This window comes from Cupressus sempervirens, chromosome 8 (genome assembly GCF_028749045.1).
Source record: "Cupressus sempervirens isolate cs-2001-9-10 chromosome 8, ASM2874904v1, whole genome shotgun sequence".
Lineage (NCBI taxonomy): Eukaryota > Viridiplantae > Streptophyta > Pinopsida > Cupressales > Cupressaceae > Cupressus > Cupressus sempervirens.
The window spans coordinates 609,322,205-609,338,993 of record NC_143125.1 but is presented as its reverse complement, the minus strand read 5'-3'; the positions used below and the strand labels follow the sequence as shown (position 1 = coordinate 609,338,993).

Below are 16,789 nucleotides of genomic sequence, written 5' to 3'. Positions count from 1 at the left end.
TCATGGAAACCTACATTAGGAGATCTAAATGGAGCAACCTCATGGTTTTGTGCAGGACTCTTCTATGGTATGTAGGCTTTAGAATTCTTTATATGGCATCAAACAAGCCCCTTGGGCTTGGTATGAGAAAATGGATTCCTTCTTTCTTGCTTCACAATTCACTCAGTGTCATTTTGATCCTACAATGTGCATTCAACATCATGGGGTTGACTTATTGATACTTGTGCTATATATAGATGATCTCATCGTTGTAGGTAGCTCATCCTCAATGATTTAGAGTGTTCAACAAGTTTTGAGAGAGTAGTTTGAGATGACAAACCTTGAACTTCAACACTATTTTTTGGGCCTATAGGTTGTTAAGTCTTCGAATCGGATAGCCATACTCCAGCAAAAGTATGCTCTTGATATGCTTCATAGATTCATCATGCTTGATTGCAATCCTACACCCACACCTTTTTAGTCAGGTATTGTTTTATCTACCACTTGCACTACTTCTACAGTGGATTCCACTTTATATAGACAACTTGTGGGTAGTTTGTTGTGCTTGACACATTCATCTTGATATTTTATTTATGGTTGGACTTGTCTCTAGATTTTCACATGATCCACATGAGAGTCATTGGAAAGCTTCCAAATGTATCTTGAGGTACATCCAAGGTACTACATGTTATGACATTTACTATACATCAGGGGATCCTCACATTGTTGGTTATATAGACTCAGATTGGGCTGGTGATATTGATGATCGAAAGTCTACTTCTAGATTTTTTTTGTGTATTGGTTATGTTCCTATCACATGGTCTTGCAAGAAGCAACATGCTCACACATTATCTACAGAGGCAAAGTACAGGGAAAATTTGCTAGCTAGTTAGGAGGTTTCATGGCTTCGAGAGTTGATGACAAAGTTTGGATTTCCTCATGATAGTTCCACCTTTCTTTGATGTGACAATTAGAGTGTTATACATATTTCTTGCAACCCAATTGAGCATCAAAGGACCAAGCACATTAAATTTCACATGCACTTCATTAGGCATCTGATTCAGGATGGCTCTCTTTGCTTAGAGTACATCTAAGGAGGTTGCAGACATCTTCACTAAATCTTTTACATCCTCGCAATATCTTCAATTGTATTTTATGCTTGGGGTGAAGGAAGTTTTCCTTGGGGGATTTTAGTGATGAGTCCTTCCTTCTTTTATTGTTTATTAGCTTCTTCTATCTCTTGTTTTAGTAGGCTTTTTCCCATGTGGTTTTTCCTATTTCTCCATTTTTCAGAGATTTGGTTGTGTTGGGTACCTCATCAAGCCATGTTGTTGGGACCCACTACTGAGGAGGTTGCAGACATCTTCACTAAATCTTTTACATCCTCGCAGTATCTTCAATTGTGTTTTATGCTTGGGGTGAAGAAAGTTTTCCTTGGGGGATTTTAGTGATGAGTCCTTCCTTCTTTTATTGTTTATTAGCTTCTTCTATCTCTTTTTTTAGTAGGCTTTTTCCCATGTGGTTTTCCCTATTTCTCCATTTTTCAGAGATTTGGTTGTGTTGGGTACCTCATCAGGCCATGTTGTTGGGACCCATTTCTTGCTTTCAGTATTGTAGTTTCCTTGTTTTTCTACATTCTTGCTCATCGTAACAGGGGGTGTTAGAGTAAAGGATTAATTTCATTTCATTTATTAAATTACCTTTACTCACTTCTTAAGATTTCACTTTATGCACATGCATTTTCATTTAATAATTAATTATTAATTATTAAATGTCATTTACCTTTTAGGGTTTCTCTATTAGGGTTTTACTATCTCCTTTATTAGAATTGATCAATTATTTTTTCATTCATTCTTTCAGTCTGATAATATATTCTTCCATATTTTCAGAGTCAAACCCATGTCTTCTTTTTTTCTTTACTTCTCTGTGGCAAGGTCTTGCATGTAGGTGTTCTTCGAGTTTTGTGAATTTGTATGGCTCAAATCCTTCAAAAGTAATATTTTCTTAATAATCAATTAAATATGTGCTACATAAAAAGTTTAAATTGTGCAACTCAATAGTATGTCTTTTTTGAAATATGTTATATGCAATTGCATATAAAGAATATGTTTTTTCTCTTGCATGCAAATGCAAACAACCAAAATATGCAAAAACACATCTGTACAGTGTGATTTTGTCTTGCAAACTTAAATACATATTAGGACAAATCATATTTTCAATACATACAAATTCACTTGGAGAATGTGATTTGCACTTGAGGCCAATAATAAAACATGCATTTGCATGTCTAGAGTTCAACTTGGATGGAAAAAGTCATTTCCAACCAAGGCATCACATACAAATGTCCTCCTAGAGTGTAATTTGCACTAGAGAATGTTATTTTCATGGCATTTTAAATATGCAATGAGGTCTCAAGGTTATCATTCACATATTATATGCTAAAATGTCCCATGTATTTGCATTTCAAAGGAATATATCTTCAACTATATGTTTGGGTGTTACATGTAATGACTCATCAAGAGTGCAATTTGCACTAAAAGTCACAAATATATGTCCATTTTAAAACATGCACTTACATGAGAAGAATGCAACTTTTGCCTCAATACATGTGTTTTCTCAAAAAGCATTTCATGCTAAAGTATTCCAAAGGCATGTTTTGCATGAAAGAATACAAGAATGCCAAAAATGTTACATGTAAATGCTTTAAGAGATCATGTTTTGCCTCTTCTCAACCAAAAATGCCTCATGTATTTGCATTTATAGGGCACATTTTTCTCCAAAAACATGCATTTTTCAAAAATATTTTGCATGTAAAGGAGTTTTGAGATCACATTTCGACATCTACAAGCAAAAACTCCCATGCATTCCCAATTTTCGGAGAAGACGTGTTCATCCAAACTTCTCTTTCCTCCATTTTTGGCTTATTGAGCTCAAGTAAGTAGGATTCAATTTTATTTGTATTTCTTATTTTTTTTGCTACAATATTGCATTTTTGCCTTGTTTTTTGTCCATTTGTTCAAATGTAACCCATATCTTTTGGATTTTGTCTTTAAATGAGCTTGAAATCCTCTCATTTGCAAATGTAAAAAGTCTACCTACTCCAAAAACAAAATTACATGTAATGAGAAGTTTTGAAGTTTGTCAAATTTGAGTCAAAAGCAAGAAGCAAGTTTTTGTTTTGTTTTTAGTTTTTCTTTCTTGTTTGTTACTTGTTTTTAGTTTGTTGTTGGAGACAAGTTGAAGTTTTTCACCCAAGAATTTGAGTGCATCTCCATGTTTTCATCTCCCATACTTTATCCATTTTTCAAACTCACTTATTTTCCACTTTACCATACATGTAATTACACTCTCTACACCTGATTGCATATTTTACAAAATGTAAAATAATAAGTTTTGACCACATGCAAAGACATCTAGAGAACCCAAGTTGGATGAAAACTCACATTTTAAAGCACCCAAACTCTCATATTGCACCCCAAATGTCTCCAACTTGCATTCTTGGTCACCCAAAGCAAAAACCTCATTTTTCCCACGTGCAATCCACCATCTTCAACTCAATTTTAGCCATTTTTTCCCAAAATACAAGTTGTCCTAAACATTTCCAACCTTCCAAAGTGTTCAATAAGTATCAATTCTATACTTCGAACACTCACCCCTCATGAATTAGTCATTGCAACTCAAATATCAAAGTTTTCATAGATCCAATCTCATTGGAAGATGTTTTCATCTTCATGTTGCAATGCACTCTTCAAGAGAACTTCTTCAAAAGATAGAGACATCCTATCGAGAAGATAGGCTTTGATTCTCAAGAAACGACATTCATTTCACTTTCCTAATGGTTGCCCTAGAACTTGAGTTCATGTGGAAATGCGCCAAAGCACTTTGATAAAAAAAAACAAAACCAAAAATTGAGGGAGGGAAATCAATTGAAGATGCTAAATGGAAAGTTGTTCTAGGTTTACATCTGAACGTCATTGAGAAGGCCTTCAAAGTATCAAAAACTCTAGAATGTGTGAATTTGACAAAGAAAAACTCACAACTCCGGTATAAGGAAAAGCTTGATTATATCAAGTTTTCAAATGACAACCAACAATTTAGTAAAGAGAATGCAGTGGCGTGAAATATAGGAACTCTTGATTCGATGATCATCCACAATTGCACCATCAAATACAAGGCCTTTGCTAATAATCTGCATGATTAATTCATTCAAAATCAACAACTTCAATATTTTCTTCAATTGTTTTTCATCTTTGTAGTTGCAGAAGATAGATTACATGTAATTTGATTACACAAACCTTCAGTACAAGTAATCCAATAAACTTTCTTTCCTAGTTTTATTGAGTCAAAGTGGTTGAGTTGCTCCCACTTTTTCCTCCATTTTCTCACTTCTTTTCCTATATAAGAAGTGCTCCCTCATTCTAAAATCATCCTTTATTGTATGTAAGAATGCTCTGATAAAAATTTGCATGCATAACTTTGATTATATAGTATTGTTTTGAAGAAAGGTGAATACATAGAAATAATTGGAGTTGAAACTTTGATCAAGAATAATTGTGATAATATGAATTAGAAACTTTGACTATAATTTGTGTCTATTATCTTTGATTCATGTTGTTATTATATGTTTAAATAATATAATAGATCATAATGAGTTAAGAAACAATCGAAGCCAAATTTTGACTGTGAGCAATTGTGGTGATACATAGACTAGAAGCTTTGACTGTAGCTTATATTGTCATCTCAATTCACAAAAATAGATATAATTCCCTACATCTGGAACTCTTTGTGCCCAATGGTAGAGGTTATTATTATAGAATAGATTAAAACAAGACTTAGAGCCAAACCGATATTTTTGGTCAACCTTTGAGTTCAAGTTGGTTTATCAGTATCACAATTTCCAGCTATTAGATAGAAGTGTAATTAGGTATACATCTTGTCCATTAGTTGTTCTTCTATAGGTAAGTGGATTCTTTCCCGAAAGGTAAGAGGAAAGAATATTGGTAACACCCCTAACAAAAAACAAATCTCAAAACTTCTTGCTTACCTTGAGTTGATCCAAGGAATGATGAGAAGGGGCAACCTTCTCTTAAAGGTACGAGAGACTTTGTCTCATACAGTGTGGTTGGTCTACTTGTTTTGTGATTGGAATTGAAAAAAAATTCGGTCTCAAAATATCCACCCAACAAAGCAAGTATTGCCCTAGTAATTACTACAATTTTGCCAATTCGTATTCAAGTGTTCATATTCTCTTAAGACAATTTGCACAGATCACATCTAAAATCAAATTATCTAATGAAGAAATGTCAATGTTTCTGAGTAATTGAATCATATGTTCATGAAATAACAAGAAAATTTCCCATTCATTCCACAATTAATAAAACATATTTACTGACAACAACACATGGATTTTGTTCAAGAGTTAAAACCATTGAGTATGCTAGTTAGTTATGAAACAATTGATATATGTGTTGTAGTATTGGTGTCTAATTGAATATGTTTATGCTAAATGCATCTATATCACAGATTATCGAAGAATTGAGACAGAGTCAAGGAAAGTGACAATTGCCAAGTATAAAAAGTTTGAAAACCCAATTGTAGAAACTCAAAAGTTGTGTTAAGTTTTCCCAAATTTGAAGACTTGGCATGCATTTATAAAGTGGTGCTTTTTAGTTGTAACCAAACAAAAAATCCTTTATGCATTAGTATAAAATTTTATTTTTTTGTATTTTCCACTTTTCGTTTGACAATATAATGTGAATCCTTGAATGCAGCAAGTAATTTCTGACATTTGATGCTCAATATTAGATTTCAATATAATCTCCAACCTATATAGAGACACAACCAATGTTCAAAAGACTTTATGAACTTGCTCAACTTCAATGAGTCAATTTGGAATGCTATATATTTCCTAATATTGCATATTCCAAACATTTGAGCATTTGGGCTTTATAGTGTCAGTTAGCAAACTACCTAAAACAATAATTGTAGAAGCCATTTATGGATTCCTTCAGTGATGCCATGTCCCCTCTTTTAGCTCTATCTAGTAGGACATGGGAGTTAGCCTATCAGGGAGTCGCGTAGGCTGGCAATGGTGTTCAGAGACTCAATCAAGGTATACAGTGTTCAGATCTGGAGTTTCAGATAGTAGGAGGGCAGTTGAGAGCAATTCCTTAATTGTAGGAGGAGTTTCCTACATTTTAGGAGGTGGAGATGGGTTATAGTCTTGAGTCTCTATGAGATCATTGTATGGTTTTAGTTTCGAGAGATTCAGAGACATTCCTATTTTTTAGGAGTATCCCTTATTTTGAGGGATGAGACTGTTAGTTATTTCAGATTATCCAGCATCAGTCACAGGAGGTGATGAGTTTAGTTTCACTTTATAGAGGTGTTTTGGCTATCAGTTCGCTATTTGGAAAATATTTTGATATATTTAAATATTCTCCTAAGTTAGCATTTTAATAATTTAAATAAGGCTTAGTTATAGCCATTTTGGAGTAATAAAGGGTCTTTTGGCCTCATCTAGGTGAATATCCCTTAGTGTAATAGCTCATTGGAAAAGTCTTGAACTTTTCTAAATATTTCTCTTTTGACTCAGAGCAATTTGGTGAACAAATTTCTTTCTATTGAGAAAAAGGTAATTTTTTGGATACTTAAAAACTGAGAAATATATTATTTTATAACCCAACGCCACATGGAGACACTTTTAGGGTTCGAGCTAAGTTTGGTGAGTTATAAGGAGGTAAAGACAAAGTTCGAAGGCATTATTGACATATTACATCTTGGATTTATGTTTTGGTCTCTGATTGAGCTTTCAGCATTTGGGATGCCAACCCCACTTGCTTTGCCTCTTTGAGACGTAGCCCCCCAAATAGTGGTTTGGATTCTTGTAGGCAGAAGCATCTTGGAGATTGTGCATTGTTTTTTTTGGGGAACGTAGTACTAAGCTAAAGTTTTAGCTGGGGTTTGAGCATTTTACCCATATGTGGGCACTTTGCAACTGTACGACCACACCTGGCAGCCATATTCTTTCCCATGTGCAACATTTCAGAGTTAGACTCTAGCCATAGCTTCCTTCTGGGCTCATATTTACCTTCACGCCTTCAAGTTGGCTTTATTCTTGGTTGTAATCATCTAGATATTATTGTAAATCTTCATCTGGTTATATATTAGACGTATATTCAAAAAATATGCTTGAAACAACTTTGCTTTAAACGTATTTTGAATACATTTTCAGAACTAGTTCATGTTATTGTTCTTCTATTATTACTTATTGAAAAATCATCAAAAATATAAAACAATCAAACCCTTCTGCAACTTCTATCTAGTTCTACAAGAAAATTTTAATAAACAACGAAAACAAATTTAAAAATATAAAATAATAACAAATCAGCGGAAGAGATCCATCAAGGATCTTTTAGTGGTATCAGAGCTTGATCTTGCCAGCCTGTGCATTTGATTACAAATCTATGCATCCAAGAGCTAAGATATACATATTTTATACGCGTAGGAGAGCTCAACTTGAGCAAGGGTTTGGAATAGACCAAGAACCTATTATGGCAGAAGAACAGGTGGGCGGCATAGGGAATCAGGATGATGAAGAGAGAGATGGTGTGGACCCTATTCACTACGCAGCCCAGGATCGCTCAAGCTTTATACAGATTATAGGATACCTTGGAGCATTTGGAGATGGGTGGACACAGAGGCAGGCAAGGTAGATCAGTTCAGTCGCTGGTAGTCAGTGCAGCCACAAGTCTCATTCTTTAGTTAGGAGCTTCCTTCATTCCTATAGGCGGCATTGCCATCGTACACCTACTACGAATAGACCACTTCTTCCTCAGTTCATACCAGGTGAACGGCCATCGCAGGTGGAACCACTAGAGGTGAGGCTCCAAGAGTCATTTTTTGCCAGCTATAGCTGAGTGGAGAGCTCTACCCCCTAAGGTTAGAGACGTCTTTCCTAGTACTGTGCACAACGTAGACATATAGCTAGATTCAAGGGAGATCGTGGTTATAGACCACCATAGCAGTAGCCGAACTATGACCTCAATAGAGCTACTGGGAAGATCACATTACCTACGTATAATGGCTCAAGAGGTACAAGTGCGCAAGCTTGGGTTCACAAGCTGGATATATATCTTTCATTACAGCCCATGCCTAAGTATTCAGTTTGCTATGTTGCATCTAGAGGGGATTTCCTATGATTGGTGGCACCATGGATTGGTTACCCAGGATCATGCCTTAGTACATTCCTATGTAGAGTTCACTGAGTGACTAATCACACAGTTTGACCATAAGGATACAAAACTTTACTATAGAGAGTTGGCTCATCTAAGAAAAACTAGTCATGCAGAAGCTTATATTAATGAGTTCCTAGTGCATTGCAGTTATGGTACCTGATATGCCCCAAAAGTGTAGTGTGACACTATTCATTGAGGATTGTAGGACAAGCTTAAGGGATTGGTTCATGCTTTCCAACCGGCCACTCTTAAGGATGCTATTGATGTGACATTGAGATTGGACACCACTCCTACCTCCTATCAGATTGATAAGAAACCATCGGGGAAAATATAGGCACCACAGAGGCCTCCTTTATAGGCTAAGGACACGCCATCTCCAGCTCCCAAAGTAGACCTAGATTCTAGAAATGAACTGAGGGGGAAATTATGTTTTTCTTGTAAGGAGCCATGCGTACTAGGACATAGGTACCTTGGGTAGGGAAAGGCACATCTTATTGAGGTCATGTCAAATGTAGATGATGAGGAGGTTCGAGATATAAATGACAAGGATGATTGTGTCCAAATTGAGCTCGAAAAAGCTAAGCTAGCAGTTGCAACACGTGGGACTATGGCTACATTGTCAGGTGCATCAATGATTCACCTCTTCTACATCTCGGGTATGATGCATGGGCATACTATGTATTGTTTGGTGGACAGTGGGTCTACACATAATTTTATAAATACAAGAATGGTAGACTAATGTGATCTACAAGCACAGAATTTTCCAAGAATGAATGTGACTGTGGCCAATGGTCTTGCTCTGCAATGCGTCAAGGGGACAGTTGAGCATAGGCATGAAGGGATACGCCTTGATAGATGACTTTTACATGTGTGATCTAGGGGGCACGAATGTAGTTTTGGGTGTACAATGGTTGCAATAGTTGGGGAGATATAGCCAAGATTTCATGAAGAGACAATTGGAGTTTATGGTTGGGAGAAGGAAGATCATGCTCAAGGCATGCCCACTTCCGTCTCAGGGTGGATCAACTAGGACTATGATTACTAATTAGGACTCAGATAGTAACAGTGATTTGATCATAACCCCATGTCCCCCAGTATCTCAACACATAGGAGTGAGTGCCTTAGATTTGCCATGGAGATTGTATGAGATTTGGGATGGGTTGGATACCAAGACTGTTTTGGGACCGGCTACTAGTCTAAATTCTGATAGGAGAACAGGATGGCCATTTGTTTCGATTCTTGGGCGTGAGAGTATTCAAGGGTGGATACTCTACTGTGACGATGTGATCTGCGTCACTTCTACACCTTACAATGGGGAGTATGTTCGTCCTGACGAGTCACTTCAAGTTTGGGGTCAAACAGTGTTTTGTATTTGGATTGCTTGGGATAGTGGAGGATTAGTGTTGTATTGCTTGTGGGCAAGCGTCTCTAAGAGGGGAGGATTGTCATGTCCCCTCTTTTAGCTCTATCTAGCAAGACATGGGAGTTAGCCTATCAACGAGTCTCGTAGGCTAGCAGTGGTGTTTAGAGACTCAATCAAGGTACACAGTGTTTGGATTTGGAGTTTCAGACAGTAGGAGGGCAGTTGAGAGTAGTTCTTTAATTGTAGGAAGAGTTTCCTACATTTTAGGTGGAGATGGGTTATAGTCTTGAGTTTCTACGAGATCATTCTATGGTTTTAGTTTCGGGAGATTCAGAGACATTCTTATTTTTTAGAAGTATCCCTAATTTTGAGGGATGAGACTGTCAATTATTTCAGATTATCTGACATCGGTCTCAGGAGGTGACGAGTTCAGGTTCACCTTGTAGAGGTGTTCTGGCTATTAGTTCACTATTTGGGAAATATTTTAACATATTTAAATATTCTCCTAAGTTAGCATTTTAATAATTTAAATAAGGCTAAGTTATAGCCATTTTGGAGTAATAAGGGGTTTTTTGGCCTCATCTGGGTCAATATCCCTTGGTGTAATAGCTCATTGGAAAACTCTTGAACTTTTTTAAATATTTCTCTTTTGACTCAAAGCAATTGGATGAATGGATTTCTTTCTATTGGGAAAAAGGTCATTTTCTAGATACTTGACCACTTAAAAAATGAGAAATATATTATTTTATAACCCAATGCCACATGGAGACACTTTTAGGGTCAAGCTAAGTTTGGTGGGTTATAAGGAAGGAAAGACAAAGTTCAAAGGCATTATTGACATATTACATCTTGGATTTGTGTTTTGGGCTCTGATTGAGCTTTTAGCATTTTGGATGCCAACCCCACTTGCTTTGTCTGTTTGGGACGTAGCCCCCAAAACAACGGTTTAGATTCTTGCAATCAAAAGCATCTTGGAGATTTGCATTGTTTCTTCTAGGGAACGTAGTACTTGAGTCAGAGTTTTAGCTGGGGTTTGGGCATTTTAGCCACGTGTGGGCACTTTGCAGCTATACAACCATGCATGGTAGCCATATTCTTTCCCACATGCAGCATTTGAGAGCTGGATTCTAGTCGTAGCTTCCTTCTGGGCTCATATTTTGCCTTCATGCCTTCGGTTTGGCTTTATTCTTGGTTGTAATCATTTGGATATTATTGTAAATCTTCATCTGGTTACATATTAGGCATATATTCAAAAAATATGCTTGAAACGATTTTGCTTTAAATGTATTTGGAATACATTTTCAGAACTAGTTCATGTTATTGTACTCTATTATTACTTATTGAAAAATCATCAAAAATATCCTTCTGCAACTTCTATCTAGTTCTGCAAGAAAATTTTAATAAACAAGGAAAACAAATTTAAAAAAATAAAATCATAGCAAATCACCAAAAGAGATCCATCAGGGATCTTTCAGTGGTATTAGAGCTTGATCTTGCTAGCCTATGGATTTGATTACAATGTTATGCATCCAAGAGCTGAGATACACAGAGATTTTATATGCGTAGGAGAGCTCAACTTGAGAAAGGGTTTGGAATAGACCAGGAACCTATTATGGCAGAAGAACAGGTGGGTGGCACAGGGAATCAGGATGATGAAGAGAGAGATGGTGCAGACCCTATTCACTACTCAACCTAGGATCGCTCAGGCTTTAGACAAATTATAAGATACCTTGGTGCGTTTGGAGATGGGTGGACATAGAGGCAGGTGAAGTAAATCAATTTCAGTGGCTGGTTGTTAGCGCAACCATCAGTCCCATTCTTCAGTTGGGAGCTCCCTTCATTCCTCTAGGTGGCATCGCCATCGTACACCTACTACGAATAGACCATTGTTTCCTCAATTCATACTAGGTGAACGACCATCGCAGGTGAAACCACCGGAGGTGGGGTTCCAAGAGTCAGTTTTGGCGGCCACAACTGAGTGGAGAGCTCTACCCCCTAAGGTTAGGGATGTCTTCCCTCTTCCCCACTATTGTACACAGCATAGAGATATAGCTAGGTTCAAGGGAGATCGTGGTTGTAGACCACTACAACAACAACAAAACTATGACCTCAATAGAGCTACTGGGAAGATCACATTGGCTACATATAATGGCTTAGGAGATACAAGTGCACGAGCTTGGGTTCACAAGTTGGATATATATCTTTCATTACGGCCCATGCCTAAGTGTGAGGCCATTCAGTTTATTGTTTTGCATCTAGAGGGGATTGCCTATGATTGGTGACACCATGGATTGGTTACCCAAGATCACGCCTTAGTACATTCCTATGCTTAGTTCATTGAGCGACTTATTACACGGTTTGACCGTAAGGATATAGAACTTTACTGTACAGAGTTGGCTCATTTGAGACAAACTGGTCATGCAGAAGCTTATATTAATGGGTTCTAGCACATTGTAGTTATGGTACCTGATATGCCCCAGAAGCGTAGTGCGATGCTATTCATTGAGGGATTGCAAGACAGGCTTAAGGGATTGGTTCGTGCTTTCCAGCCGACCACTCTTAAGGATGCTATTGATGTGACATTGAGATTGGACACCACTCCTACCTCTTATTAGATTGATTAGAAACCATCGAGGAATATACATGGACCACAGAGGCCTCCTTTACAAGCTAAGGACACGCCACCTCCACCTCCCAAAGTAGACCTAGATTCTAGAAATGAACTAAGGAGGGGGAAATTATGTTTTTCTTGTAAGGAGTCATGGGTACCAAGACATAGGTGCCTTGGGCAAGGAAAGGAACATCTTATTGAGGTCATGTCAGATGTAGACAATGAGGAGGTTCAGCATATAAATGACAAGGATGATGGTGTCCAAATTGAGCTCGATAATGCTGAGGTAGTAGTCGCAACACATGTGACTATGGCTACGTTGTCAGGTGCACCAATGATTCATGTCTTCTACATCTCAGGTATGATCCATGGGCATACTGTGTAATTTTTGGTGGACAGTGGGTCTACACGTAATTTCATAAATACAGGAATGGTAGACCGATGTGGTTTGTAAGCACAGAATTTTTCAGGAATCGATGTGACTGGCCAATGGTCTTACTCTGCAATGCATCAAGGGTACCCCACAGTTGAGCATAGGCATGAAGGGATACACCTTGATAGATGACTTTTACATGTGTGATCTATGGGGCACAAAGGTAGTTTTGGGTGTACAACCAAGATTTCAAGAAGAGACAATTGGAGTTTATAGTTGGGAAAAGGGAGATTGTGGTCAAGGCATGCCCACTTCCGTCTCATGGTGGATCACCTAGGAGTATGATTACTAATCAGGACTCGAATAGTAATAGTGATTTGATCATAACCCCATGTCCCTCAAAATCTCAGCACACAGAAGCAGGTGCATTAGATTTGCCATGGAGATTGTATGAGGTTTGGGACGGGTTGGATAATAGGATTGTTTTGGGACCGGCTACTACTCTGAATTCTAACAGGAGGACAAGATGGCCATTTGTTTGGATTCTTGGGCACTTTGCAGCTATACGGCCATGCTTGGCAACCATATTCTTTCGCATGTGCAGCATTTGAGAGTTGGATTCTAGCCATAGCTTCCTTCTGGGCTCATATTTCACTTTCACACCTTCAAGTTGGCTTTATTCTTGGTTGTAATCATTTGGATATTATTGTAAATCTTCATCTGATTACATATTAGGCATATATTCAAAAAATCTGCTTGAAACGACTTTGCTTTAAATGTATTTGGAATACATTTTCAGAACTGGTTCATGTTATTGTACTTCTGTTATTACTTATTGAAAAATCATCAAAAATATAAAACAATGAAACCTTTCTGCAACTTCTCTCTAGTTTTGCGAGAAAAATTTAATAAACTGGGAAAACAAATTTTAAAATATAAAGTTACAGCAGATCAGCAGAAGAGATCCATCAGGGATCTTTCAAGTGACATAAAAATGCATATAGATGACATGTTTAAACTCATAGAACTGGCCAGATTAAGCCAAGGAAAGATTATGATCCATCAAATACTTCACAAGGCAGTTTAAGATTTATTTGGATCATCCACTTAACACCTATCCTACTACACAAACAAAAGCAAGAGGCTTCATGCTAAATAATAAATTGTATAAATCAGGAACAAGAACAGTTATTACATTGAAAAATAAATCCCAACTAATAGGGAAAAAATGCAGCTTATTGATGAGAAAGAAATTTACATCTGTCAACTTCCTATATGTCACAGTCCTCAAGCACCCAACGGTATGAATCTTTCATTGTGATGGAAGGCCAAAGCAATTGATCATTACATGTTATATATTACAAAAGTCTTTGCTCTGTCAGCCTTACATATGGACAAAATGGTAAAGATACATTTATGATTGTGATGCACCAAATCAAAACTGTAAAATATACATTGAGAGGATTGGTAAAAATTTGAAGGACAACAAAAATGTGATGTTTTGAATAGAAAATGAATTCAGGTTAACATATTTTGATGGATATAGGGATTATTGTCCTCCAAATATCCTTTACAGTATGCTGTTCTGGTCCATATTCAATGTTAATTAGTGGCAGTAAAACCTGACATGCAGCTATGCACGAGCAGAATTCAAGTTCCAGAATCTGGCAAGCTTGGAAATGACCCTGTGATCCCACTTCTGCCAGGTTTGCACCTAAGAGTACTAACTTCTCTGGCCTTCAAATTGTGAGCACAGATACTCCTGTGATAGAATAAACATAGGTATCCACTTGTGCCTTTACTCTTCAACACTCTCCTTCAAACTGATTATACAGGTGTAAGGTCTATTGTTGGGTGCCTGCAGTTATCTTATACTGCAAAATGCTTTCATGGATTTCAATTTTTATTAAAATCCAATCAATAGACCTGCATATTTCAATTCCAACCTCCCATTCCTTTTACATATCCTATCTAAATGTAAGCTCAACCTTTTACATATCCTATCTAAATGTAAGTTCAATCTACGAGTGCAAACTCCTTATATAAAGTGATTCATTGGAACAAACAATATCTAGAAATGTTTATCTTCAATAAGAACTGGTTTAGTTATTTTACTTTAAATCATTAATCAAAATATCAGATTCCTCCCTGGTTGCAAGATTTTTTACACGCACAGCACCACGTTTCCATTCAGCATCGCCAACAAGAAACATTCTCTTCGCGTTAACTCTCTCTGCATGCTTGAAAGCCCTATATCATAAATCAAATAAGCATATTGTGGTATATCAGCAAGTCAAACTGTAAAAGTTACTTGAGAATTATATTTCATGACTAATAATATGCATCTTGAAGATTTGTGTAACAGCCTTTCTGTTTTAATTCATGCTTAACAATAATAGCACTGCAAATAATTTATAAAGAGATTATTAGTGATCTCAAATGAAATGTGAGGATTCTGACAACAATAATCAATTGCAACTCCTACCATTTCAGGCGTTTGTCCTCCAGAATTAGATCCACAACATTTCCTTTATTTCTTAAAGAAGAAGCCACCAGAGCAGCTGCTTGCCTAAGCTCATTGTCCAATGGAAAAACAATATCATCAATTTCCTGAGTAAGCACTGGGATCAACTGTTTTTCCCTCAGCAACTGTCATCAACACATATACATCAAATGTAAGGGTAGAAAATTTGTAATGGCAATGTTTATAACATAATTGGAAAAATAATAAAATATAGATAAAGCAATCATAAGATTGAATTTATATCTTATTAGAATGAAACATAACTGGAAAATTTTAACGTATATCATGTTTTGAGGCAGATGAATGTTTTGTAGCTTTGATCTTCATGCGAGATGATAAAATCATCCTCCATAAGAGCACCTTCAAGATTTTTCTGAGGAATGACATGTCCCCTCTTACCACTAGCATTCCTTTTTAGAATTAGTGTTATGTTTGGTGCAAAACTGGATATAGTTTCGATCTATGGTTGATGGAAAGAATAGTGGAATGCAATTGAGGGATGGAGCAAAGGAAGGAAAAAAGGGATGAATATTGGGAGAGAGGGAGAAGAAATAGGGCTGCATAAATAGACAATAATGCAAACTTTGCAACTAAGAATATAGTTCCATTAATTCTCATGAGAAAAGGCTCTTGTAAATCACTACTCATGAAACAAGGGTCAATGAGTTTGACTTAAACTACAGTGGTATCCTGGTAGCAATATCACAGTTTGATTTACTGTGGTTGTTTATGGCTGCAATGAAGGGAGCTAAAGCAGGCATGTGAACAAGAAGATGGATGAAAGGAAGAAGAATAGTCAACTAAATTAGCAAGAGAAGATGGTGAGAATCCGTTCCCATTCCCTTCAAATCTTTGTAATAAAACTGAATGTGAAGTGCAAGATGGTCTTTATTGAAAAAAAAAAAGGTTAAAGATTATTGATTTCTTTCCTGTACTTTTGAATACTTTGCTCTTCCTACATGGAAATTCTTTGATGATAGTGTTACCACTAAATGGGGCAAAAAAGTTGACCTTTATGTGGACTTACTGGTGACCTCTGTTTATGTATTCTTTTGTAGTTAATTTTTGACAGCATACATGATGAGAGGTCTCCTAGGTTTGATATGTATCACCTGAGTTCCAAAAATATGCATATGGAAGGAATGGTTTAAGACTTGCTGCTAGGCAATTTGTATGGGGCAATTCTGGGTGAAAATATTAATTGATGTGCGATCAAGTTTGTCCCCAAGGCTGGTGAAATGCATCAAGCAGAGAAATGGAGATTCAACTCGTCATATGACCTTTACCAAAATTTTGGCATTTAGAGTTAACAAGATACTTACCAATATCATCTATGCAATTCAAATAGGATTTGTGGAGGGTAGGTTGTCCTATAAAAATTAATGTAATGTCCCTCGCCAAACAAATTTAACACTCACAATTTTCTGCATTTAGCTGAAAGGTATTTTGTCGAACAGCTGATAGAATATGAAAACCATTCAACATTTCTGGGTCTTATAACGTATATCAGGTGCACTAACTTTAATTAACAAAGGTATATTGGCAAACAGTTGTCATGCATTAACAATTTCACAAATAATTGACAAACACAACACTGGCGTGAGACTTAGTCTTCTGTTACACCTGCTACAACAACAATAATTCATGTCACTATCTTCAAAATTGCCACCAACAAACAAGCTGTTGATGTAGATGAATTCAA

At 36.7% G+C, this 16,789-nt stretch overlaps 1 protein-coding gene across 4 annotated transcripts in view; it reads right to left on the bottom strand.

The window, feature by feature from the left end:
- Positions 1-13,708: 13,708 nt before the first annotated feature.
- LOC149543895 (histidine--tRNA ligase, chloroplastic/mitochondrial-like) overlaps positions 13,709-16,789 on the bottom strand; it is a 146,317-nt gene continuing 143,236 nt past the window's right edge. For all 4 annotated transcript variants that reach the window (XM_089798549.1, XM_089798551.1, XM_089798550.1 and 1 more), the window contains 2 exons: positions 15,049-15,212; positions 13,709-14,813 (listed from right to left, as the gene is read on the bottom strand). In XM_089798549.1, coding sequence (XP_089654675.1) covers positions 14,675-14,813; positions 15,049-15,212 — 303 coding nt within the window. In that variant the 3' untranslated portion in view covers positions 13,709-14,674. The remainder of the gene's footprint in view (positions 14,814-15,048; positions 15,213-16,789) is intronic.